At 36.7% G+C, this 27,754-nt stretch overlaps 3 protein-coding genes and 1 long non-coding RNA gene across 9 annotated transcripts; 1 reads left to right on the forward strand and 3 right to left on the reverse strand.

The window, feature by feature from the left end:
• Nucleotides 1–304: 304 nt before the first annotated feature.
• On the reverse strand, nucleotides 305–7,993 carry LOC111799571 (clathrin interactor EPSIN 2-like). Of its 6 annotated transcripts, none has more exons than XM_023682947.1 (15): nucleotides 7,975–7,993; nucleotides 7,481–7,776; nucleotides 6,252–6,338; nucleotides 6,092–6,143; nucleotides 5,500–5,579; nucleotides 5,339–5,417; nucleotides 5,113–5,196; nucleotides 4,857–5,002; nucleotides 4,246–4,578; nucleotides 4,051–4,092; nucleotides 3,862–3,957; nucleotides 3,615–3,769; nucleotides 2,953–3,095; nucleotides 1,177–2,014; nucleotides 305–1,062 (listed from the first exon to the last, which is right to left on the reverse strand). In XM_023682947.1, the coding sequence occupies exons 3-15, from the start codon at nucleotides 6,284–6,286 to the stop codon at nucleotides 644–646; spliced, it is 2,502 nt and encodes an 833-aa protein (XP_023538715.1). In that variant the 5' UTR covers nucleotides 6,287–6,338; nucleotides 7,481–7,776; nucleotides 7,975–7,993; the 3' UTR covers nucleotides 305–643. The 6 variants fall into 6 exon arrangements, with proteins under 6 accessions (XP_023538715.1, XP_023538713.1, XP_023538714.1 ...); XM_023682945.1 differs by having other exon boundaries at nucleotides 7,898–7,988; XM_023682946.1 differs by lacking the exon at nucleotides 7,975–7,993 and adding an exon at nucleotides 7,942–7,959.
• Nucleotides 7,994–11,452: 3,459 nt separating this feature from the next.
• Nucleotides 11,453–15,296, reverse strand: LOC111799573 (extensin-2-like). The gene is made up of 3 exons (XM_023682951.1): nucleotides 13,814–15,296; nucleotides 11,925–13,327; nucleotides 11,453–11,833 (listed from the first exon to the last, which is right to left on the reverse strand). The coding sequence occupies exons 1-2, from the start codon at nucleotides 15,171–15,173 to the stop codon at nucleotides 11,952–11,954; spliced, it is 2,736 nt and encodes a 911-aa protein (XP_023538719.1). The 5' UTR covers nucleotides 15,174–15,296; the 3' UTR covers nucleotides 11,453–11,833; nucleotides 11,925–11,951.
• Nucleotides 15,297–22,558: 7,262 nt separating this feature from the next.
• On the forward strand, nucleotides 22,559–23,049 carry LOC111799555. Its single transcript, XR_002815855.1, has 2 exons — nucleotides 22,559–22,629; nucleotides 22,701–23,049. It is a non-coding gene; the product is annotated as an uncharacterized LOC111799555 (long non-coding RNA).
• A 329-nt stretch (nucleotides 23,050–23,378) lies between these two features.
• Nucleotides 23,379–27,668, reverse strand: LOC111799542 (protein YIF1B-like). The gene is made up of 5 exons (XM_023682897.1): nucleotides 27,434–27,668; nucleotides 26,437–26,609; nucleotides 25,074–25,172; nucleotides 24,834–24,985; nucleotides 23,379–24,078 (listed from the first exon to the last, which is right to left on the reverse strand). Exons 2-5 carry the CDS (start codon nucleotides 26,605–26,607, stop codon nucleotides 23,691–23,693), a joined length of 810 nt encoding a protein of 269 aa, XP_023538665.1. The 5' UTR covers nucleotides 26,608–26,609; nucleotides 27,434–27,668; the 3' UTR covers nucleotides 23,379–23,690.
• Between the last annotated feature and the right edge of the window lie 86 nt (nucleotides 27,669–27,754).

A 27,754-nucleotide genomic window follows, 5' to 3' on the forward strand; every position in this document is an offset into this window, starting at 1 on the left:
CTTTCTTGTGTAATGGTCTTAAATTTTAGCCTTATGAATTTTTAAGTTTATAACCATCTTTAAGCGATATCTTGAAAAAAAAAACGAGCTTTTTTTTTATCCCACATCAATTGGGAGGAGAACAATCATTATTAGAGTGTGAAAACCTCCCTAAGTGTTTTAAGAACTTTGGAGGAAAGCTCAGAGAGGACAATATCTGCTAGCGGTGGGTTTGAGTCGTTAAAGACTAGTGATACCCTAGAAGAGATCCAAGCCTATCACTGAGTCTGATATCATGTGTATACTAGAACAACTGAAATATGAATGAGACAAACTTTGACCAATGTATCTTATTCTTTACTTTTGGTATTCAATCAAAATATACAATCACAAGAACGTGCAAGGAAAATGATGAGAAAAAGATTTTGACCTCATTGAATACACACAAAATTCAAAGCAGAACTCAACCCACAAAAAAAATGACTAATACGAGATGGTAGAAAACAATGAAGGCGAGGCCTTCTTTCAGGGGAAAACATAGCTTCAAATAAGAAAATCTTGGGTTGGATGCAGACCTTCCAATATTTAATGCTGTGTTCTATCTAATCTTACAACCTGATAAACAAGCAGAGCCTCTTCCACAACTCTAATAACATGTCTGATATCATCGGTAGCCGCCGTACGGTGGCTGTTGAGGGGCGTAGCCACCAGCACCCATCATTGGGTTGTATGCACCAGGCATGTTCGCTCGAGGCTGCTGCATCTGGATTCCGTGTTGTGCCATACCCATATTCATCCCCATGCCACCCATGGGTTGATTCATGCCTCCATATCCTCCTCTCATACCCATGCCCATGCCAGGATTGGGGTTCATACCCATTCCCATTCCCGGACCCGACATTGCGTTTGGAGGTGGCCTTAGTGCACTCGCACCAGCTCGGCCAATCCCGGAACCAGATCCCATAGCTTTGCCCATGTTAATGGTAGATATCGCTGGAGCTGTACTAGGCTTCTCCATCCTCTTCTCTTTCCTATTGAGGGCTTCAAAATCAACACCAATATCCGCCAATGGGTTTGTTTTAGCTGCACATGGAGAATTTATGATTCAAAAAGATGAACAAGGAAGAACTACGATGTGTTTTTTCAAAACAATCCAGTAAGTCGAAGTGATGTAATGAAATCGAGGGGGAAACTCACGTCCAGATATGTTTAAATTGACAAGCCCTCGGTTTAATGTGTCGGTCCATACTGTAGACTTGGTCTCGAACTTGTTCTTTGAAGGTTGAGATGCATTTGAAAGCGATCCAGATGGAGGAATTTGCTGGGAAGCCATGGATGTATAGTTTCCTGCTTGAAAACTACCCATAACATCAGGGTTAGATACGTTAACAGGAAAATTAGGGGCTTGGTAAGACAGTTGAGAAGCTACTGGAGCTACAGAGGCATGTGGCGGATTGAAGTTCCCACTAGGAAGCTGAGCAGGCGGTTGAGTAGTTTGAAGTGCGACATGAGAACTCGTGGGAGCTACCGAACCATCCTGAGAATATCCAAAATTGTTGGGATGTGTACTAGGTCCAGCATTTGGAGGAGCCATATATGAATTGACATGTGTCGGTGCACTTCCCGGAACCATGAACATCCCGTTGTTAAACTCTCTCCCGGGTTCTGTTGGATTTTGAAAATTTACGGGAGCTACGTTTCCATGTTGCTGATAAGTCCCCAAGTTATTAGAATTTGGCTGTGCAGGCAAGCCAGATACAGCTTGTTGGCTGTTTGATACTGTGAATGCAGGCTGTGAAACAACAGCAGGTAAAGGTTCAGGAGGAGGAAGGAGATCAGCTAGTACACCAATATTCTGATGTTGCAGAGACTCTTCACGAGGCTGCGGAAAATTCGGTTGGGGTTGAACGGGGATGTTCGGTGTGGAATAAGTTGCTACAGAAAATGATTCCCCATGCTGGACATGTGCTTGATCTTGGACATCAGAGGAAGAAATGGCTTTAAAAGGCGAGTCACCGAATGCGTCTTCGAAAGTCTGTGTGAGCATAATAAGTTGAAAAATATCAATCTCTGCCAGTAAAAAGTAATTGATCTACAATCCAACTTTACAAGGTAAGAGTCGGCCCAAATTAAATTTAGATCCGAGAAATCTGAAATTTCTTTACTTATTATGCCATAAATATGTTGTAGCCTCACTGTTACAAACAGTCCAAGTCCACCGCTAGCAGATATGTCCTCTTTGGGGTTTTCCATCTGGGTTTTTCTTAAAGGTTTTAGAACGTGTTAGCTAGGGAGAGGTTTCCACCCCTTATAAGGAATGTTTCATTTCCCTCTCCAACCGATGTGGGATCTCACAATCCACCCCACTTAGGGGCCTAACGTCCTCGCTGGCACGCCGCTCTGTGTCTAGCTCTAATACCATTTGTAATAGCCCAAGCTCACTACTAGCAAATATTGTCCTCTTTGGGTTTTCCCTTCCGGTTTCCCCTCAAGGTTTTAAAACACGTCTGCTAAGAAGAGGTTTCCACACCCTTATAAGGAATGTTTTATTCCCCTCTCCAACTGATGTAGGGTCTCACAATCCATCCCCCTTGGAGGCCTGACGTCCTCGTTGGCACACTGCTCGGTATCTGACTCTAATACCATTTGTAACAACCCAAGTCCACCGTTAGCAGATATTGCCCTCTTTGGACTTTTCCTTTCAAGCATCCCCTCAAGGTTTTAAAACGCGTCTACTAGGGAGAGGTTTCCACACCCTTATAAGGAATACTCCGTTCCTCTCTACAATCGACGTGGGGTCTCACAAAGCTATATCTACCAAAACCAGGTATAACATGCACTCAGCAATGCCACGAATAAAAGTGATGAGAAACAGCAAATCATGAGTTCATGAGAGCGAGAGAATTGCATACATAAGCATGACATAAGCAAAACAGAGATCAGTTCAAAATCATTTCAATGCCTCAATATTACCTGATTTTGAGCATGGTATCCCACAGCAGAGCTTGTCTGAACATGACCCTCATAGTCTGCAGTTGATGTTACTGGCCCAACAGGCACTAAGGCCAAGGAGTCTAATAAATTTGTCTCTAAATTGCTTGTGGCAGGTGGAGCAGCTGAAATAAGAGATGGAAAGAGATATTAAGTGCAAAGTACAAATAAATATCAAAAGAAAGTACTAACGGAAGTACAGTTTATAACAGCTCAAGCCCACCGCTAGTAGATATTGTCTATTTTGGTCTGTTACGCATCACCGTCAGCCTCACGGTTTTAAAATGCGTCTATTAGGGAGAAGTTTCAACACCCAATGTTTCGTTCCCCTTATCCAACCAATGTGGGATCACAATCCATCCATCCCTTATAAGGAATGCTTCATTCTCCTATCCTTAGTGGCATACCATCCGGTGTTTAGCTCTGATACCATTTGTAATAGCCCAAGCCCCCAAGGAGGACAATACCTGCTAGCAGTGGGCTTAGGCTGTTACAAATAGTATCAAAGCCAGTGACCGGACGGTGAGAGGCACTGGTCAGAGTAGGGCTAAGAAGCTCATGGATGGAAGTGCCCATTGCAATCTAACCCTTTTTACAATAAGTAACGATGAGGTGCGGCATAGAAAATCAGGTGCTTCCCATACCTGGAACTGAACCACGAGGATCGAATTCATCAGAACCATCAAGCCCCTGGGTAGGTGGGGATGCAGCAGTTCCATGACTAGTTAGCTGGCTTTGAGTACTGGATGTGGGTGGGGGAAACGCTCTCGGAGCAGCAGTCGGTGGAGCTTCAACATCTCTGCTTATAGATACAATATCCCAAATGAATGAACGGGCGAACAAGACGAAAGAAAAAAAGTAACGGTCATATTTTCGGAACAAAATTAGCACCTTTGACTTTGCACATTGCTTTCAGATTCAGTCACAACTTCTTCGTAACTAGGTGGAGCACCAATATTCTGTTCCGAAAATTTACGTTCAAGCGGCCTATGAAAAATTCAAAATTAACAGTGCCACTAAACCGCTTCCTCATCGGATAAATATAAAACGAACAATGAAATTAAATGATTAAAAACTAACCTTTCATCCCGAGATGGTTCGTTCGCTCTAGTATCGTTGTTGCTGCAAGAAACACAAGAGGCAAAGAAATGAGAGCTAAGAAAATAAGCGCTTTCCAGGAAAATTATACATATATCAAACTTCATACTGTCAAAAAATATATAATGGACTTTACTAATATAACATCAGCATATTATATCTGCAGCATGCGCATACCGAGAAGAAACTTGACCATCGTCATATGTACGTTCTCCATTTCTGTCAGAGCTTCGGCTTCTTGAACCATACTGATAGTCATCAACGCTTCGGCTTCTTCCTCGATAATCATCATCCCTATAACCATCTCTATTATAGCGGTCTTCATAATCACGACCATATGAATCCTCATTTCCACCGGAACGATCATCTCTAAAACCATATTCTCTTTCCCTCCCATAAGAATCGACATTTCTGTCTCCATCACGGCTTCCGTATCTTCCTTCATAGCGGTCGTCATATGCTCCTGCACTTGGTCTATACATACTGCCCATAGATGCTGCACTGTGAAACCTATGTAGCATCATGAAAGTCATAAGAACAGTAGTAGTAATTAAGTTTTTAAAACTATTCCATGAAAGCTTAAAGAACATTTCTATGCAACATAATTGTGAGTAAATAAAACGAAAAATTGTGAGTAAATAAAACGAAATAACCTGATGGTCTGAAATGATGAATTGGCACTAATAAATAAGAATACTAGCGCAATAAATAGAGACGAACCAAGAAAAATGAAAAGAACGAAGAATCGACAAATATATAAATTAACCGAACGTCGAGAGCAGACTCACTTGTCCTTATTAGCAGCAGCTTTCTGTCTGACCTCAACAATCCTCTCTTTATCATTTACAAGGGCAACAAGATTTTGCGATTTCTTTCTAACATTGTTACCCTGATCCCTCCCGCTCGAGTCAATGTATTGAAAATTAGATAAGGTCTGTCGTACAAAAGATGCCCGATGAATCAAGAGAGAGTAATCACATTTCAGGAAGATCAGAGAGCTGAGTAGTTATAGCTGTCAAAGTGAATTGAGAAAGAGAAACGTACCGATATCTGATAGACATGTTCTCTGATGTCATCTATGACACGCTCCGACCCATGACCCACCAAGTACTCCAAAACGGTCAAACCCTGAGAAAGATACAAGTTTGGGTAGGAATATAAGGACTAGGAATGCATAAAGAGCTTCCGTATCAAAATGGAAAGGTAAGTTCATTAAATCGTCGAAACACAATAATCCTAAAAGTCGAAACAAAAAGGGAAAACGGCTAACCTTGTAAACATGCCTCCAATTCTTGCCAGTATCGTTAATCCGCTTCCAGATTACTCCCATAATCATTTGATATTCATGACTGCATGGACATTTGGAATAAGTTCTCCCCTGGTGTAGAATATTCAATCTAAAAGCATCTACAAAAGCAAGCCTATGCTTACTAATTTCGAGTTGCCTGTGCTATATCTGCAAGAAGTGATCCATGAGGACCCCACGGCTCGTTGCTAGTGGCATCCAAAACCTGAAAAAAGAAGGTAAAAACAGCGTTCCATATAAGTTCGCGTGCATAAAACCCTTACTACAAAGTTTTCTTATAGAATTTCGAGAAGTCTAAAATCACAATATCACAGTCTAACTCTTTTGGTTAATTATGTCATGTAGCATCCATAGCTAAGAAATTTCTTCGCTCCCCTAAAAATTGTGCATCAATTACGTTTCTTGTAACAGCCCAAGCCCACCGCTAGCAGATATTGTCCTCTTTAGGCTTTCCCTTCTGGGCTTCCCCTCAAGGTTTTAAAACACATCTGCTAGGGAGAGGTTTTCACACCCTTATAAGAAATGCTTCGTTCCCCTCTTCAACCAATGTGAGATCTCACATTTCTATTTCACCTAAGGGCTATCATCGAGAACATGAGTGATAAACGAACCTAAACACTTTCTTTCCTTAAAAGAAACAAATAAATACTTGAATCTAGACAAGATCACTTCAGGGCGGGAAGAAAATAATGGAAACAGAGGAACTGAAAGGAATACCTTCTGCTCTATTTTCGGAATTTTGAGCACGGTCTTATTGACCTCTCGCTTTCTGCAATAAAAGATAGAGGGATCCTATTAGGAAAACCTAATGCATAAAGTTAAATTTACATGATCAATGAATAAAAATGAATTTTGACAGGGCAAGAATATAGCTTACAAGTCCCTAACAGTTTGATCGAAGGCCTTCTTCATCCTAGCTGGTAATTATCAATTACAGAAACAAGCAGAAGCGCCCCTAGTTCCGCTGTTGAATCAAATGGAAGCTCTTGTTAGTCTATGCAGTAATTACACACATACAAAACGATCCCAATATTAAATATATAATACGTAAAAGTTCAAACTTGAGAAGAAATATAGCAATAAGAATAAGATGATAATTGGGCTATACATCAATGGTTGTGATCTGATTAGGTGAAAAAGTGGATGAAATTGGCTACATTCCGTGCTGCAAATGAATGTCGTATGGAAGATTACAATGGACGACAGCTTTCGGAAATGTAGCCGTTACCCATCTAACCTGGTGACAACCATATTAGCTCACAAGAATCCAACCACAAAGTGTCAAGCTCTAAACGAAAGTGTAACGAACACTAAGCTAGGAGGGTAAGGTTCTTGTCAAATTCTCTACACCTAACCTGTCCACATTGCACCACTTGGAAACAACATTTCACCTAACAAGATAAGACCTTCCACCTTCCTCAACAACAAAAGTTGCTCATGATTCAAGAAGTCCAACTCTTAACATGTTATGGACCTGCCTCTCTAACGGCCCAAACCCACCACTAGGCTAGATATTATCCTCTTTCGGCTTTCCCTTCCAGGCTTCCCCTCAAGGTTTTTAAAACGCGTTTGCTAGGGAGAGATTTCCACACCCTTATAGAGAATACTTCGTTCTCCTCCCCAACCAATGTGGGATCTCACAACCTCACTCCCCTGCAACTAACGCACCCACTTTTGAGCTAATGTTCTTATTCTAAGCCCTATTATTAATAAACAATGTCTTAATCAGCAATGTAAAGGATCTGAACTGGGAGGTGGCTAAATGCTTGACCGATTTACACAACAACCGGAAAATTAAATGAATCTTCCCCATCAAGGTATTCACAACCAGCTGCTAAAGTAATAATCTCAATACGAATACAGAACCAACAGATCTATAACCAATGAAACAAAAATAAAAAAATTACGACAAATCAGATAAACCCAGCTAGAAAAGGGGGGAAAAGATCCTATACGACACAATTATTACCAGAAATTTCACATGTTCAAAGCAATTATCGGGGGGAAAATCTGGGAAAAGGCTCTTGCAAAATCAACAATCTAAGAACAAAGAAAACGAGATGATATCGGAAACAACGGAAAAGCGTGGGAGAAGAAGAATCTTACAAGACTAAGGACGCAAAAGAGGTAGCCGAATGAACTGTTTGAGTAGCCAACCAGAAATCGAAGAACAAGAGAGGTGAAGTAGATCTGAATCAAAACCCAACAGCTAAAACCTAGATTGAATCGAATCGAACCGAATCGAACAAGTGGGCACCTGATTGAATCGACTGCGGTAAGTGGATTTGAAAGCAGAAGCCCGATCTGAGGATTGAAAGAAGACGATCCCGGAATTCGCTCGAAGCTGGAAAGAATAGAAGAGGAAAGAGAGGGATTCGTCTCTGTTCCTCGCTGTTGAGAATCTGAGAGAGAGAGAGGAGAAATGGGAAAAAAATTAGGAGAAGACAGCGCAAGTAGCACAGCTACACGCAGCGAATCATAAAAGCCAAAACCCAAATGGGTTCTCAAAAATCAAACTCATACTTGTTTTATTGTATTAAAATTTCAACTTCCACATAGTAATCAACCTTGCATCTCACGTCCATCCATGGTCAACTCACCTCATCATTCTACATTTTCTTCCCACCTTCAAAGCTCATCCAATATATACATATACATATACATCTTCTCCTACTGAATTCTTACTAAATTTATTTGAAGTTGTTGAAGTAATAAATGGCAATGAATGCATCATTGAATCCAAAGATAAAAGATTTGGTATAAAAGTAAAATTGAAAGAGTTGTGCTCAGGAATTTGGTGAGTGAGAAGAAAAGATTTAAAGAATAAAGAAAAAGTAAGGTATAAAGTATAAAAATCATCACTTTAGAGTAAAAAAGTGATCCTAAAAGGACAAAGAATCACAGTTTGGCACAACAATATCATGATTCTAACACATTTTGTATCATTATCATTATTCAGTTTCTGCAAAATGCAACCAAAAATTATATTCATATTCAATTTTAGTGGATGTATTCGAGCGATTCTCAACCAATCTAACGAGCTACGTCAATTCCTAAGATAAAAAGAGTTTTACCTACTCGTGTTTCACAAATCAAATGTAAAAATCTCATAAGAAAAATGCAAGATTTAGGATAAGAGAAGAAAAATTGATGTTTGTGTGTTAATGTAACAGCTCAAGCCCACCACTAGCAAATACCGTCTGTTTTAGCCTGTTACTTATTATTGTTAGCTTCACAGGTTTAAAACATGTCTACTAAGGAGAGATTTCTACGCACTTATAAGGAATGCTTCGTTTCCATCTCCAACCAATGTGAGATCTCACAATCCACCCATTCAGCTGGAGAGTGGAACGAAACATTCCTTATAAGGGTGTGGAAACCTCTCCCTAATAGACGCATTTTAAAACTGTAGGACCGACAAATACGAAACAAGTCACAACGGATAACATCTGCTAACGGTGGATCAGGGATATTATAGTTAATCATCCCCGTTACAATATCCACAATTATGAGCTCGAAAGTACTTTTCCTTAGCGTCGATAGTCTCCTCCTCGCCCAAGTGGGTCTTGTTTGATAACGACTCGATTTCTTCGCTCTTTTTTCATCAATTATTCAACTCTATCCAGAATTTTTTTTCAAAATATTTGATAATTCATACAAATTCAACAAATAAATGTGTGAAAGTCATCGATTAAACTTCAAAACTGTCATAAATAGGCTCTAAAAATAGCCCACAAATGTGCCAATAGATATCAGAATTTGGACTAAGTTCTATTATGAAGGGGATGAAGGTTTGGCTTGAAGAGCCCAAACAAGAAGCCCTTTTAGCCCTTCTATTTGATTCTATTAAAAGGCCCATTCACGAAACAATATTAGACACGAGCTAGATCTTCTATAAAATTAACGTTTTTTTTTAACAAGTCAAGCTATTTGAAATTTTGCAGGTATCCTCGTTTTCTACTTAAAGATCGACAACGAACAGGTGTCAAGATGATCAAATTTCAATAGACAAATTAGGGAAGATAATACTCTCGTAGTTAGAGACGAGCACTCTAATCTTGACCATAGAATCAAGGAAAAGATTTAAAAAACGAAAAGTTTAGAACTAGTACACCTACTTTTGGAAGTTAGGGGCAAAACTTATGCTCTTTTCCCGCACCTAAAACCAACCAAATCATTATTTTGATTCAATTTTTTCTAAAACAATAATGTAACGACCATACTTTTCATATACGTACCTATCGAAACCGTTAATTAAAAACAACGATTTTATAGTTTAAAAACATAAACGATGCTTTGGAAACAAGTAAAACATGTTCGGGATGTATAACACTCAATGCCCATGATTCATATCAGAATTTAGAATTTGGATTCGACACCTGATGATCCCAACATTTTTGTATGACATGATCCCGTTACATGCTTGACTTGAAGTGCTTCTAAAAATGGGGACGGTCCCCTACAAATCAACATGAATCAGTGCTTCTAAAAGTAAAGTCGAAAAGAAAAGCTCTTTAAGAACGGTTCAAATTATTTATTTTTTGTAAAATAAAAAAGAAATATAAATAAAACATATTGACAATACAAAAATTGTAATGCTCACCAGGCTAGCAAGAAAACAACATATTGTAATTTTTATATGGCCACCTTTGATGTGAAATGTCTAAAATACCCTTAGTGACTTTTTTCTCTCATTTTTTACTCAAAAGAATTGTTCAAACAAATTGACAAGAAAAAGACATTACAAAATTTTTTAATATGCAATTATTGAATTATTTCTCGTAACCAAATTATCAATTTTTTAAATCAGTTGAGTTATGTTCATATTGGTATCTTAATATGATAATTCATCGTCATTTAACCAATTTAAATATATTATCAATAATAACTTAAGCTACGTTCAACGAAACCGAGTTAGATCCAGCTATGAGAGTACCTGCCCCACAAACTTCGAGCAAACATGTGTTCTTATCAAAATGACTTAACTCCAAGTTAATGCATTTCATATATTTTAAATTTTGTTTGACTTTTCCTTATTTTGCTTCTCAAATCAACCATCCCTTTATTTATATATCAACTTTTGTTCATTTTTTCTTCCATTCACATGTTAGGTTCAATCATTTGATATCATTTCAATATTGTTAGGTATTAGGTTTTAAAAAAAGATTAAAACTTTTTCGTTTTATTTCTCGTATTTATGAGATTAAGGATCGGAAAATGATGTTTTTATTAACAAAATACTTGTCAAACGACACAGAATCAAGATAAGGATGAAACTTCGAAGAATAGTTCGTCGCTGCTTCAAGAATGGTTAGCTAAAAAAGGCTTCTCCATCTACGTCTATAGCGACCCAGATCCACAGTTAGAAGATATTGTCATCTTTGGGCTTTCCCTTTCACCTTCCCCTCAAGGCTTTAAAACGTGTCTGCTAGGGGAAGGTTTCCACACTCTTATAAATGGTGGTTTGTTCTCCTCTCCAACCAATGTGAGACATCACAGTCCACCCTCTTTCGGGTCCCAACGACCTCATTGTCACTCTTTCCTTCCTCCAATCGATGTGGGACCGCCCCCAAATCCACCCCCTTTGGGACCAGAGTCCTTACTGGCACACCGCCTCGTGTCTACCCCTTTGGAGAACAGCGAGAAGGCTAGCACATCGTCTGTGTCTGACTCTGATATCATTATTGTCCTCTTTGGGCTTTCCCTTACGTCTTCCCCTTAAGGCTTTAAAACGCGTCTGCTAGGAGAAGGTTTCCACACCCTTATAAATGGTGGTTTGTTCTCCTCCCCAACCAATGTGGGACATCACAACGTCCCTACTTCCTATTTCAATCCCAATTCCGGCAAAGACCCATGTCTTATATTTTTTAAATTATTTATAGATATGACTTGAAAGCCACTCCAACTCCATGCACAATGATAGTATTGGACATATGAATCATGGGTTGTCCCCAACAACGCAACCTTGTACGACAATTCAATGTCGTCCCACAAAACCAGACAACTTGAGTGGTTAGATGAACGGTCAAACATCAAACTTTAATAGTAAAAGATTTGGAAATGGATGAAAGAGAAAAGAAATAGACACCATAATGAAATAAATAACCCAAATTGAACACAAAATCCCAAATCTTAACACAAATGCGCACTTAATCTATTCACAAATGAGATAATTTAAACAAATAACAAAAGGCTTCACTATTTAAAATCACAAACAATCAATAATCTTCTGCAATTTCCAAGCCCTGCCATTGATGCGTATTGAGCCCTTGAAGCCACTTAATAAGATGATATGGAAGATAGCAACAAGGGAAGAACATGCAATCTGGTCCAATCTATGAGTGTTTGAATGGTGATGTGTTCTTGCGAATGGATCCTTATTATTCAATGGGCTGAATTCTCCACCTTTAACTATTTCATTAATGAAGCCTTTATTTATTCCGCTATTGAAAAGAAAACCTGTGGAAATGTTAATAAGATCATTAGAAATTGTGGTAGAAATTTGATGGGGAAATGAAAGTTGATGAGTTGGGAGGGTTGATTTACTTACAAGATTGGGGTTGAACTTTTTTAGAGCTTAATATGGTGGAGGTGGCGGCGGCGATGCGTAAATGTAAACGGGGGGTGGTGATTTCACGGGTGGTGGGGGAGATTTGTAATAGTACGGGGGAGGAGGAGAAGGTGAAGGAGGGGGAGGAGATTTGTAATAGTATGGTGGAGGAGGTGATGGAGATGGTGGTGGTGGGGACTTGTAGTAGTATGGTGGAGGAGGAGAGTAGACCGGAGGTGGGGGTGACTTGTAGTAGTATGGCGGGGGAGGAGAGTAGACGGGAGGAGGTGGTGACTTGTAGTAGTATGGTGGGGGTGGAGAGTAGACTGGAGGAGGTGGTGACTTGTAGTAGTACGGTGGAGGAGGAGAGTAAACGGGAGGAGGTGGTGATTTGTAGTAGTACGGTGGGGGAGGAGAGTAGACTGGAGGTGGTGGTGACTTGTAGTAGTACGGTGGGGGAGGAGAGTACACTGGAGGTGGTGGTGACTTGTAGTAGTATGGCGGGGGAGGAGAGTAGACTGGTGGAGGTGGTGACTTGTAGTAGTACACTGGAGGAGGAGAGTAGACGGGTGGTGGGGGTGACTTGTAGTAGTACGGTGGAGGAGGAGAGTACACTGGAGGTGGTGGTGACTTGTAGTAATACGGTGGAGGAGGAGAGTACACTGGAGGAGGAGGTGACTTGTAGTAGTATGGTGGAGGAGGAGAGTACACTGGAGGTGGTGGTGACTTGTAGTAGTACGGTGGAGGAGGAGAGTAGACGGGAGGAGGTGGTGACTTGTAGTAGTACGGCGGGGGAGGAGAGTAGACTGGAGGAGGAGGTGACTTGTAGTAGTACGGTGGAGGAGGAGAGTAGACTGGAGGTGGTGGTGACTTGTAATAGTACGGTGGAGGAGGAGAGTACACTGGAGGAGGTGGTGACTTGTAGTAGTATACTGGAGGAGGAGAGTACACTGGAGGTGGTGGTGACTTGTAATAGTACACTGGGGGAGGAGAGTAGACGGGAGGAGGAGGCGATTTGTAATAGTACACCGGGGGAGGAGAGTAGACAGGAGGTGGTGGTGACTTGTAGACGTAGGGAGGTGGATAGTAAGGCTTAGGCTTTATGCACTCATGGTAGGGCTTCTTTGGAGCATAAGCAAAAGGCTTGGCGTACAGCACGACCTCGTATTTAGTCTTGGACTTAACCTTCAAAATGGCACCGACCTTGCCCCAGTGAAGGTTGGTCGGGATGTTGCACGGCGAGCCCTTCGGGGGTGCATGGAGCTTAGCCTTGCAAGCCTTGCCTCCATATTTAGCATAGTCAAATCCCTTAACTTCAATGCTATATTTGCCATTGCTCTTAGTCTTTCCATAAGCTACTACCTCTTCCTTTCCTGCCTTGCAACTAACTTCCACAACAGCTCCTACAATAAATAAATAAATAAATAAATAAATAAATAAATAAATAATTAGAAAACGACATCGTTCTAGCTTTATTTTACTCTACAAACTCCTACCACTATTTCCCTACTTTAATAAATAATGTTTATTAAATATTTACTATTTTGGGTATTGATGTGAAATAATTGAGGCAATGATAACATCCACATGGATGGTGATACCCTTTTATTCTCCCATGGTGGGAGGGCAAATTCGTAAATATGAATTTTAAAAATTTTTAATATAAAAATTGCATTAATCAATTAAAGTATGTCTTTTTGTTTGTGGGGTTTGATAGAAAGATCTTCAATTTTTGACTTGGTTTTGAAGGTAACCAAATTTAAAAGCAAGGTATTCAATAAATTGATATTAAAAATAAAAAATATAGAAATTAAAGATTGGTTTTGAAGAAAAAAAAAAGGAATTTGAATTTGATGAAATTGATTAATGAAAATTAATTTGGAAATTACCTTTAAGGTGCTTCTTGTCGTGTGATTTTTCGGGGTAGGCCCAGTCATAGCATCGGATACAATAGACTTTTCCGACCACCTTGAAAACTAAGTGGTGGTGTGGCGGGTAGTATGGTGGAGTGTAGGGCTTTGGTGTTGGAGGGTAGTAAACCGGTGGTGGCGAGTATTTTGGTGGTGAGTAGTAGGGTGGAGTGTAAGCCTTTGGTGGTGGCGAGTAATAAACTGGTGGTGGTGGTGAGTAGTAAACCGGTGGTGGCGAGTATTTTGGTGGGGAGTAGTAAGGTGGAGTATAAGCCTTTGGTGGTGGAGAGTAGTAAACTGGTGGTGGCGAGTAAGTCGGTGGTGAGTAGTAGGGTGGAGTGTAAGATTTTGGTGGTGGAGAGTAGTAAACCGGTGGAGGCGAGTATTTTGGTGGTGAGTAGTAGGGTGGAGTGTACGACTTCGGTGGTGGAGAGTAGTACACCGGTGGTGGCGAGTATTTTGGTGGAGAGTAGTAGGGTGGAGTGTACGACTTCGGCGGTGGAGAGTAGTACACCGGTGGTGGCGAGTATTTTGGTGGAGAATAGTAGGGTGGAGTGTATGACTTCGGTGGTGGAGAGTAGTAAACCGGTGGCGGTGAGTATTTTGGTGGTGAGTAGTAGGGTGGAGTGTACGCCTTAGGTGGTGGAGAGTAGTAAACCGGTGGCGGCGAGTATTTTGGTGGTGAGTAGTAGGGTGGAGTGTACACCTTTGGTGGAGGAGAATAATAAACTGGTGGCGGCGTGTAGGGCTTTGGTGGAGAGTAGTACACTGGTGGTGGCGAGTAAGTTGGTGGTGGTGGAGATTTGTAGGAATAAACCGGTGGAGGAGAATACACCGGAGGTGGTGGAGATTTATAGTAGTAGGGTGGAGGAGGAGAATACACCGGAGGTGGTGGAGACTTGTAATAGTACGGTGGAGGAGGAGAATACACCGGAGGTGGAGGAGATTTGTAGTAGTATGGCGGAGGAGGAGATGGCGATGGTGGTGGTGGGGACTTGTAGTAATACGGTGGTGGAGGCGAGGGCGATGGTGGTGGAGGAGACTTATAATAGTACGGTGGAGGTGGAGAGTAGACAGGAGGCGGTGGAGATTTGTAGTAGTACGGTGGAGGAGGAGACGGAGACGGTGGTGGTGGAGATTTGTACTCATAAACCGGAGGAGGAGAGTAAGTCGGTGGCGGCGGCGACTTATACTCGTAAGACGGCGGTGGAGGAGAAGCATACACGTAGGCATCACCGGCAACCAATCCTACATTAGCAGAAAGAAGAAGCACGGCCAATGCCATGGCAAATTGAGGGCAAAGACGACCCCAAGAGGGGTCGCCACGGTGGATCTTCATGGGTGGGTGGAGAGAAAACACACCTCTCTTTCTCAAGCCAATTTTCCCGGATTTTCTCAGATATTTTCTCGGGAAAGTGAAGAAGAGAGAGAAAGAGAGAAGGAGAGAGAAACCGTTTTGGTTTCCGTTAGTGATTGTGTTAGAATTGCATGAAAGTAAAGTATATTTATAATCACATAAAGGCCCCAATTCCAAGTAGTTTCTCTTTTGATTAATTCATTAGTTTCTCTTTAATTTTTATTTTTGCAAGCTGGCGTTCTTAATTTTATAATTTAAATCCATAACTAATTCCCTTTTTATTTACCTAATTTAACTTTAATTAAACATTTTAATTTCAATTATACTATCTTAATCCTTTCTTCCCTTGTTCGCTTGCTTAGTCGCCCACAAGATGAACGGTGGGGATTTCACAGTGGGACAATACATGGCACAATTCAAACCATTGGATCAAATCTCTTTATATATATGTGTAGCAAATGCATTATTTTTTCAAAAAATAAATTATTCAATGGATTTTTTAAAAATAATTTAACAAAAAAAGGAAATTTTTTTGGAGTTTTGCTGGGTGGCATTATTTAGGCTGTTTATGCCCTCCATTCCTTTGTGTCTGGATTCCTAAATTTTAATTTTTTTTAATACTATATATATATATATATATATTAATTCTTTAAAATAAAAATAATAATTTTCTATAAATTTTTAAATATATATAATGACGAATGACAAAACAACTAATGAAATAGGAGTAAGTTAAAATTCACGTTCAAATTTCATTAGTATTCTCTCTTTTAACCCTCGGTATTAGTATGACACTCATTCGGTGTGTATTGCCTCAATGTTGGCTTTGAAACTATCGACATGAAAACGTTGAGTTAAAGTATAGAGATAGCTGGATGATGAGACATCGTCAGTGAAAAATGGAAATCGAGATTGGTAAAAGATAGAGTCGACATTGAAGATGGCAACTATTCTGAGCGTGAAACCCTACGTTTCGATAATTTAAGCTATGACTAACTTCTAGGTATTTAGATTTCGACGGTATATTAAAGATAGAAAGACGAGAATGGCAACATAAATGATAGATGTTTTGAACTCGGTAATGGTTTTTTAGTAATTTTTAATTATTTTCGTTTCCTGATTTGGAATAATTCTCACTCCCACTTTTACTCCACTGTCTTAAATTTATAATTAAAAATTTTATAATTCAAATAATCTTATGGACCACTTTTTTCAGATAATTACTTTACTTTTCAAATTATTACCCTTTTGAATTTTTACAAATTATGACTATTTATTTTTTAAAATTTATTTTAATTAATTTAAATTGGGATTATACATAGAAATAACATTTTTTACTAAATACGAAATAAAATTAAAAAAATAATATAATTCACAAATAATAGAGATAAATCAAATGACTTACCAAATTGAAGCACGTGGCTTGGTGGGGTTAACATTAAAAAAAGGAAAAAGAAAATAATAATAATAGTAAATTCCATTTTTCCCCTTCTACCCACCACTAATGTTCTTTTACTTTTCTTATTTTCTTTGTAAAAAATAAAATAATAATAATTAAAAAAAAGTACAACCCCATAATATTAGTGAACCCACCAGCTATTTTTATAATCACTCCAATAATTTCCAACGAAAAAAAAAATATACTTATTTTAAAATTCCATCAAAATTATAAATAAAAAAAAGGGTAATAATGTAATTTCACTTTGGTTTATCAATTGTAAATTTGTGACCGTCAAAGAGCGCCGGCTGGAGAAGGCGGCTTTCGTATGTGGTGGCTGTCTATGCCTAATTTAGATTAATTTAAATTTTAAAAACTTTTAAAATTAAAAAATTATCCCTACACATTTATTAATTTACATTTTCGTCTCTAATCATTTTCATTTATATTAAATTAGGACGTAATAATACTATATTTTATGTCGTTCGAGTTATGCTATCAACTTTATCACTACAATAATAGAACGACATTATCTAAAAATCGAGAACTAAAAATAGAATTATAATAAATAAATAAAAAGATAATTATGTATTGTAAAATTAAGACAAGTTGGTCGTTTTTTATATGATCTTTGTCTTCACCTAACACAAAACATTTATTGCTTCCCTTTCTTTTCTTTCTATTCTTTTGAAAAAAGAAATGATTATCCCTTTTTTGTTTAAGGGTTTGGTATGTTTAATTATTGCTTCGTCACCCATTCGTCTTTTTTTTTAATTCAATTGTAAAGTATCGAAAGTGATCGGGATTTTTAAGTATACATACCCACGACAAACATGTTCTTCTTAGACCTAAGCTCGTGTTTGAAAATTGATTCTGAAATAATTTTATCGTCCTTTTTAGAATATATATTTCGTAACCATGAGTAAAAGATTTATTTTACGCAATAAAGTTATTATGAAGGGTAATTTAGTTACCTTACTCAGTCACTCGACCCAATGATAGAGTTGCACTTGACAACCTCGACATCACCTGGACATAGTCATGTTACCTAGTCCTCACTTTTTAAGAGTAAAAACTATCCCCACAGACCAATACGAGTCATTCTAGCATGTGAGTTTCTATGATTGAGCCATTGAAAAGAAAAGTGCACCTTATTGGTATAAATTAGTAATCTTATCCTCAGGATCGCTCTCATTTAAATATAGTCTCGGTTCGTAATCGAAAACTCAGATATAAGGTAATTCAAACCTCAAAGTCGTAAAAAAAAAGTCAACTGTCACTTTTGTCAACTATCGCTTCTGTTTTACTCAACTCGAGAGAGAAACAAAGAGGCTTGGTCTAATTTAATTAAGGAATGATGTCGCCTCTCTTACAATTTGCACTAAATTAAAAAAATTTAATCACGGGTTTTGTCAATGAGCAACGGTAAGATATTTGAAATTTATATGAGCCATTAGTCTGACCATTTCAATGACTCGTAATTTTTATGCTTCGTTTATTCGAATCATTCATCTTGTCAACGCATTTGAAGCATAACATAAGAGCAATTATACGAATATTTAACCTTTTACTTAGGTCAATTATTAAAATAATGTAAATAAACTTAGATATTATTTCATGAACCGTCAATATAAAAATTTGTACGTTCACGAAATGTTCTTGTAGACATTTAGCAGAAGACGTGTTTATGTCGGTTTTTTTTTAATGAATTAATTTATTGAAAATGTTAATGAAAAAGACTAAAATTGTTGTTTAGGCTATAAACAAGACTAAATCAAATGGTTTAAAAATTTTAAGCATGCAAGTAAATAATATTAATAAAAATAAATTTAATGACTTTTTCATAATTTTATTCATAGTAAAATAAAGCTACTGTCTTTTTAAATATTAAAATTTATGGTTTTTATTAGAAATTAGTTTGAAATTTCAATTATTTATTAAAATATATTAAAAATAGCCGTGGATATTCTTGAATGCTGAAGGGCGGAGACGACGTGACATATAATAATCACGTACAGAAGTGTTGCCCTTCGGCTCGGGAATATAGAGCTTCTCAACTGCTCTCGTTATTTTATAAGGTTCTATCGGGATAAGCAAGTAGAATAAATGAGTAAGAAATAAAATTTAAAATATCAAGAACATACTTGTCTCTCATCTCGTATATTGTCGTCACTACCGAAGAAAAAGTATAAACGGGTGAATATTAAAAATACTTAAAAATCTCGGTAATAAATTAGAAAAACGTGCATGTATGACATAACTCGTTAACTCGAGTAGGGTTTACACAACGTTTTTCATAAATATATCAATATGAATAAGAGTTGATGAGAGAGATAACTGCGGTTGTCTTTTTCGATTAAAAAATAATTATTATCATACACATAATGGAGTGATAGAGAACGGCTACCAAAATGGATTGAGAAAATTAATTTGATCGAGAATTTGATGATTTAAACTCATTTTCTCGATTTAGAGGTCACGAACTCAAATCTTTATCCTAAGAAAAAAGAAAATATTTAAACGTCAAAATACAATTAAAATGACGAAGTTTGAATAAATATTGATTATATATGAAAGGTTATGAATCGATTCATAAGTCCAATACTAATATTGTAATTTTTCTGTCAAAATAATTTTTTTGAGTCGGGATTGTTCCAATCATTTATCTAAATTTTTATTTTTAATAAAAATAAAATATTAGTCTTTTTCAATTTGGGCTGGGTTGAATTTACCTAGAATGGGCAGAGAAATCTCTGTTAGAGAACGACAAATGAGGTGGGGAGAGATTTCTTATTATTACCTCAATGTGCCCGATTATATTTTATGTTATTTTCTTCGACTCTGTCCCGCTCTACCTCATTTTTTATATAAAAATATCAAATGAAGGCACAAATTTAATAATATATATTAAAGGTAGACGACTATATTGTAATATTGAAATTTTTTAAAATAAAAAATATCTATTATTTTTTTTTAAATATTAAAAAATGGGAAAAATTCCCGTGAAAAATATGATAGTCACAAACTTTTCGTAGGAATTATCCTCTTAATCTTCACAAAAATAAATAAAAAAATTTGTCGGGTTGTACATTAAAATAAGAAGCGGGTCCTGTAGACATCTCTAATTCTAGCTGATAACTATTTGAACTGAAATTTGTCATCGTTAGATTTTGAATGAATATGAATAAATTGCGAAGCAAGTGACATTCTTTGAGTAAATGAGAAGGAAAAACATTAAAGTCTAAAGATTAGGTCAAAATAAGTAAACATATAATAATGATCGGGTTAATTAATACGAGACTAGATGAGCCTAACTTCACCTAATATCAAAACAATAAAATAATAAATAAGTTAGATCAATAAATCATTAATAATTGAATCTTGACTCGAAATTATTAGTCTCACATCAATCGAGAAAACATATGCTAATGTTTTTATTAGAACGTTCTACACAAAATCTAAGAAGAAACATTGCTCCAAACTCGAGCTAATGCTCTAGCACGATTAACTATAAAATTTTTATGATGAGCCACCGAAGAAAAAACGTGTATTTATTGATATAAATAGTAACTATTAATTTTTTTAAAATATTTCAATAAGGACGAAACGGGCTATGCGACTTAGTATGTGCACAAGAAGATCGTTGTGTCGCTACTATTTATGAAGATCTAGCGGTCATAGTACAAGGAGCGTTGAGATTTCGTGAGCGTTTGAGGTTGTTGTTGGTCGAGAGCTAATTAATTTATTTACTCATTGTTTAATTATATTAAGTTTTTTCATATAAAAGATGTATATCCACAAATATTATTATATATTTATATATCATTCATATCAAATCAAATCATATAATTAGATAGAGAGATTCTTTCCCTTACACAAAACAACAGATTTTATATAATACATTAATATCATAATTATAAATAATATATATATATATATATATATATATATACATAAATATATATATATGTGGCGACAACATGTTGGGCTGCTAACTCTCACATAATACATGGGAACGACACTACATAACACCGTTTGTCTTTCAAACCTGTTTTTTTTTTTAATTAATTTATTATTATTCAATTTAAGTGAATTATCTGTTTTAAAAATAAATAACGACATGTCGATCCGAGAGCCTCGCTTTTTATATTTTTGCTATTTTATACTGGTGTCCTCCGGTCTAATTTTATTGGTGTTTATTCAATCCACAAATTTTTTATTAGAGGACTATATGAGACGGCACCATTGACTACCTGTTAGTAGTAACGTTATTTGAGTATGAGTCGGTATTGGTTGCACATTGACAACAACACTATCTGAGTATGAATGGATTCTAGTGCTCGAAAGGGACGATATGTGAGGTCTCACATCGGCTGGAGAAGGGAATAGAGTCTTTTTTATAAGGGTATGGAAACATCTCCCTAACATACGAGACTGAAAATGATACGTAACGGGTCAAAGTAGACAATATCTACTAGTAGTGGGCTTGGATTGTTATAATTGATATAAGAGCTAGACACTGGGTGATTTATCAACGAGGACGTTGAGACCCAAGAGGATAAATTGTGAGGTCCCACATCAGTTAGAGAGAAAATAAAGACGTTTTTTTTTTAAAATTGAATTGAATTATGTAGGAATATGATATTTATGTTAGGTGAATTATTGTGGACAAAAAATAATTAAATACTTTAGTATGATAAAAAATGTAATGATGTAATTGAGTTTTAAAAAATTTAAATACTATGCCACGTAATTAAACTTCAAATTGTTGGTGCATTTTGGGAGTAATAAATTTAATTTTTAAAAAATTAAAAATAAATAAATATTATTTTTTTTCTCAGAAAAAGGAAAAAAGTAAAATGGAGAAAACGACAAATGAGGCGGCTATAGGAAAGGGTGTCCTCAATTATAGGAGACACGTGGAGTCATGGGTACACCAATCTCAACATCAATAGATATATGCATGCATACATACAATGTATTTAATATTTATATGATTATGATCATATAATAAAAAATAATTATCTCTACTTTGATAAGATATTTTGTTTAAAATATTATACTTTCGTATTAGAATAAAAGAGAGATACATGAATGAATCGAGACGACATTTGAATGAAAACGATCCAAATGATAAGACGACTAAAAAATGCTTAAAGAAAATGAAAGTTACTATCTATACTGATTGTTTAATCATAGAAACTTCATAGTTAAACGTGTTTTGCTTGGAGAAATTTTTCTAAAATGCATGAGTGGGACAAAACATGTTGGATGAACTTGTGTTGGTCTATGGAAATAGTTTTCGCTCTTAAGAAGCGAGTATTAGGTAATGTAACCATGTGACAAGAGATGCAGGAGAATGTTTGGGTCATCAGGTGTCGAATCTTGTGTATGGGTCGTTATGAATGGTATCACAGTGATGTGGTTCAAGGACGAACCAAGGCGAAAGCTGGTGGGCATGTGACATCCTAGTAACGAATGGGTACATGAATGAACCGAGATCACATTCGAATGAGAGCGATCCTGATAATAAAATGATGTCTTTTTTTTCATTCTCATTTCATCATTGATTCGAAATCGTTTGCTTTAGGGTCATGATCTAATCTTTAAGTTATAATGAAGATTTACACACTAAAAAAAGTGTAAAAAAGGCAACAAATTTCAATTAAATACATGATTAAAAGGTCTTAATTTTGGTTCCACCACTCTTAACTAACCTAAACCAAACTTAACCCACTTTAACATTTCTCCATTTGAGTGTTTGTGAAGTTAGCCACAAAGAATAAGAGAGTTACGACCACACAATGACAAAAATGTTCTTTGGTTTACCAAACTAAATAATTATTAAAATAAGAAGAGAAAGAAGTTGGACATCGAAGTACTTCTCTAACGTGTGTGTGTATATATATGTGTGGTGTTATTCATATTCATTTACCGTCAAGCTCATCTTGTCAGCCAACGTGTACGGTGTTATAACCTTAATTACCCAAAAGATCAGAGGTTTGGATTTCTACATCTACTTGTTATCGAGCTGAAACAACACATCTGTTCTTAGTTTTGTTCTCATGCAGGTGTCATGGAAGGTTACGAAGTAAATAGGCGTCATGATCGGGAGTTTTGGCGTTCACGACGAGATTTTTTAAAGGGGTACAACTTCACTAAGATAGATGATGGTTTAAAGGGAAAGATGAAGAGGTCGATGAAAGAAGTCAAGCGATCAGCTAGTGGAGTGGTCGGAGGAATTTGTGACGATATGACCAAAAGGAAGCTTGGAATTAGGGTTTATAGGCTCACAATTGGTTTGCCATCAATGGTTCTTGTGAGAATGAAATGTTTTGTGCCATCGTATAGGGAGAGAGACAGTCTCTAAATTCTATAAATCTCTATATATTGTCATTTTAATTTTAATTTTTTCTCTTGTTAATCGATGAACCGTGAATATAAATATTTAATATCTCGTTTGGTAACGCTTTGATTCCTTTAATTTTTTAATAAAATGCACCTTAAACCATCTTAAAACTCTTTTTAATATAAAAAAAAACGAGTTATCATTGAAAAAAAAAAGGTCAAACTTTTTATCTTATCCTCAAAATCGAGACATCTTTCATGATCAAAAGAGAGTTTAAAAAGATTTCGATAACAAGAAAACGTATTTGTATTATTCTATTAGTAATTGTAACACCTATAGAACAAATCTTGTTCGAGTAAGGTCGTAGCCAGAAAGGAAAAACGTCCATATACACGAAACATCCTCAACATTTTTTACCTATGTATTAAGATAACATTATATAATGTTCATATCCAGATCACCCAACAGGAAACTATGACACTTGTTCATCATCATCAGCATGTTACCTCCTACCTTTTCTTCAGAGGTAAAAGAAAACAATATACTATAATTCTAATGAACTGTAGAAGAAACCAATACAAAAACTTTTACAATCGTGTAAACTAGAAGCACAAAGAGCAGTTGTTTGTTGATCTCCTCATAAGGTTTTGCTAACAGCTAAAGATGGCTAATGACATGCTTCTAATAAAAAAAAAATACAGAAACATTGTACTTATATAAGCCAGTTGACACTCACATTGCCAAGCCAAGTGAAGAGTGGGAACTGAGCCAAGGCAATAAAGAGCAAGAGATAGTGATGCCTGCTTGAATCATAGCTCCTCACTTCTGCAAATAGTACTCTCTTCATCGTTTTCACCAAGAATATTCCCATGCATAAGGCTGTCCATGGCATCAGAAAATAGTAAGAGTATTTCAACGATATTCTTCCTATGGCAGCTAGACACAATCCGGTGAACACATATCCAGCATATGCAACGATATCGAGTAACGGTGCCTCCCCACATCCTAGTGATAAGAGTGTTACTTTAAGCAGCATGACTTGCATAAACCAACCAAGCAATCCTTTGATGAACAACCAACTCAAAGCTTCTGGAGTAAACCTATAATGATTTTAGAAAAAATAATAATAATAATAATTGTTAATAATTCTCATTCTTGAATGTTTAGTTGAAACGAATACTAGAAAGATATCTGAGAAAGATGAGCACGGCAAAAGTTAAAAGTGTAAAACAAAGTTGAATGGAAACAGTTAGTCATTTGTTTTAAAAATACCCTTTTAACTTTCAAAAGTTTCATTAGTACCCTTGAAACCCTTGAAGAAAGACATGTACGCCATCAGCAATATAATCGGCCACAAACAATATTGAATTCTTAAGTAGCCGCTGAGGTCAAAGAGGAAACTCTAGGTGAAAGGAAGAACATGAGCGCCTATTAACTATTTGGCCTTCACATCCCAAAATCTAGACCATAGACTAAGCATAATTGCAACTTCAAAAGATACTGTCAAGATCCTTTAAAGCACCTTCGCAAAGAGCACCACTACGGCCCCAAAAAGGTGTTCGCTCATGCAGATCTCCACGACAAAGAACTTAATATTCTTGGGCCTTTCTATTGGGCGTCAAAATTATAAATAAAATAACCTAAGATTTATATGTATTTTGTGTAAATGTGCTTTTGAGAGATTGGAACATATAACAGTTCTTGTCATGCAATAGTTGAGAAGGAGTTTTTGGCTCCATTGGTTTTATGTTTATTTTTTGTTCAGTTGTAAATCGTTGTCATTTTCCACTCATCTTTTAAAATAAGAAAAAAAGGATTATAATGATGGTACACCCGAAGACGTATTTGCACTCACTTTCCTTGAAGACCAAGTGAGAAGCCTGCAAGAACAACATAAGTGCCGAAAGCCATGAACGGAATGTACAAGTCTGGTGCATTGATATCATAAATTGGTGGCTTATACGAAAGTCTGCCTCCAATTGGGTCAGTTATTCTTGTCCAGTGGCCCTAAAACAAAGCAATACGCCGAGTAAGGAGTAATGAGGAGAGAGTAGGGGCAACTAAAATCAACAAGAAATTTAAGATTAGTGCATACCCTGTGTAGAAATGGAAATAGGACAACCTTCAATTTATTCCTCACATACTGGTCATTCACTTGGAAGTAGTATTGAGGATCAGAAAAGTACCTACTTATCTGTCCATTGCAAAAAATAAATTAGAAAATGAAAACCTAATTCAAAAAAGGCTAAAAAAAATGCCTTCTATCATCTGAGAACAGAAAAGTGAACTGAAAATTTAGGCTCATGCTTAAGAATTTCAAAGTGCCCAATCAATAGAAGGTATTCATCTTTCTTGCAAGGTTTTAATAAAGAAGAGAGAATCAATTCCATTCAATTAGATCTAGAACCTCTTACCAACTTAAGAACTTTGAATATTCTCATATCTTAAAAACAGAACTCCACGCACAAAAGGTTTTCTGCACATTATGCCTCAATGTTCTTTTCATCTCCCCTTTTGAATCCATTACACAGGACTATAGCTCCATACCTTCTTCGACCGAGTCTCCAAGTTCATTAGAAACTTTGAAAGCAGAGAAGAGAGCAGAGAATTGAAAATAACTATAAACTGAAGGGGCGACGAAAAATAGATGATGGGGCTTGGAATTCTGATCTAGGCAGCTTAAATAACAGCTTGATTCAGTTTTTGCCGTGGTCACTCTCTCAAAGTAAAGGGTCCACACAATTGCTTTACTTTGTTAGGGCATCTCTCGTCCTCAAAATAACATGTCGGAGATCCTTATAAAGCAAGGTAGTGGAACCCCACAGGCACATAATATACAGCTTTAAGACTTGACTGGAAACATATGTATGTTGGAACTCTACTTCATAGAGCTTCAACCTAGATTATAATTTTTCACAGATATGCAATGAAGAACCTAAGTTAAATGCTATCTGGCCATAATTTCAAAAGCTGGGGAGCTTTAGGTTAAGTGCAGTTGAAACAACTCTTTTGGGTTCATGGAGAGAAATGAAAGAGTGGATGCTTAATGATAGAAGCAACGATTACAAGAGGCAGTATAAATGGTTAAGTTAAAATATTCTGTATGTAGTTAACTATCTCCATGCTCTTGTAAATTAATATGAATTCGGTAGTTTTATAAAGTCTTACACGGTTGAGCAGACATAGAGGGCATTAATATTCCCCCAAGAAGATAAGAGGAAATATTGTTAAACAGTCCTAGCCATTAAGCTTTATGTCCTTTCACTAATTAAAAAGAAAAAATAAAGTGTTTCTTTTGTAAGAAAAATTGTAATGGAATTTTAAGAAACACAAACAAGGAAGAAACAACACTAACCACACTCACCAAGTTGTGATTTTACATTTTTATAGAAATCTATATCCTTTTTTGAACTATAAATCTTGAATGGTAATAAATTTACAGATTAACTAGTACTCACATTGCTTTGAACATACTCTGAGCTTGATCCAAATATTTTCTCTCCATATGCACCCAGCCCACCTCGGATTAGTCCGGATCCAGCACCATAAAATGCATTTCCAAATGGATTTGGCTGAGAGCTTGGTAGAGGTTTTGAAGCTGCAGACTGAGCTTCAACATTATTATACATTTCTGCATTTGGAAAGAAAAAAAAAAGGTCAACATACAAAAAAAAGCACAAACGAGTATATGAATATTTATTTTTCAACTTAAAATGAGGGATGAAGCCGGCACTCAAACATATTTTCACCAACAGACCATAGCAACAAATTAAAAACATTTTAAACTTAAAAAAAAGTAAGATATCAATCTAATTAAAAAGTAAAGGTTCGGGACTCAAACGTGGCCAGTATAGAACAACAATCTGAAAAACGTGCAGTCACAACAAATGGTCAAAACTCTGAAACAAACACCATGGCTTCAAAGTTGCATGTTATACAAAATTGCAAGTGTTGTTACAGCTTAGCCTCAATTTGATCACTCATTACCTATCACGAAGTTAAAATTTGGTGTCTCAATGGGAATTTGCTTGGAATATTTACAGGTAACATAACCTCCAAGGGAAATCTTTATTCAACTTTCTCAGATGCTAAAAGTTACCAAAAATCAATTTAAGCTCATCTTTATGATAAAAAAATTGAAAAAAAAAATTCCAACAATAACTATTTCCAGAACCGAATCAGATCCCAAAAAGCGCCACAACATTCAATTTGAACCCAAAAACTTCGAACTCACAAAGCAGAAATCGTTATGATCCTAAAACAATAAGAAGCTGTCACAACACTAGAATGAGATCTCAAGTTCGATAAGAATATAAACCAGAGAAAAAGAACTAGCTAATACCATAAGAAGCAAGTAAAAATTCACGCAATTCATGGAAATGAAACACGCCACACATTCCAAATTCCGAACAAATCAATCTGATGAAGCAAAGCAAGAAAAAACAAAAGGCGAACCTCTGAAGAAACACGACCGAACGGAAGATCAACAGGCTGAAAATGACGAAAAGAAGGTGCGAAACGGACCGGCGAAGGCTCTGCTGTGGCACGGTGGAAGGGGTCGAAAAGGTTCCGGTCAAGGCCTCCTCGCTTAGGGGAGAAGAAAGCGTGTTGTAGACTGAATCTGAACGTGAACTTGGGTCGGCTCTCGGCCAAGACTGTGACGTGGGCTCGGGCTCCACTTAGACAACCATTTGGTTACGGGCAATAACAAGAGTCCTCCCCTAAAATATCTTTCAATTTTATTAAATATAGATTAAACTAATAAATGATGCATTA

This window comes from Cucurbita pepo, chromosome LG08 (genome assembly GCF_002806865.2).
Source record: "Cucurbita pepo subsp. pepo cultivar mu-cu-16 chromosome LG08, ASM280686v2, whole genome shotgun sequence".
Classification (NCBI taxonomy): Eukaryota; Viridiplantae; Streptophyta; class Magnoliopsida; order Cucurbitales; family Cucurbitaceae; genus Cucurbita; species Cucurbita pepo.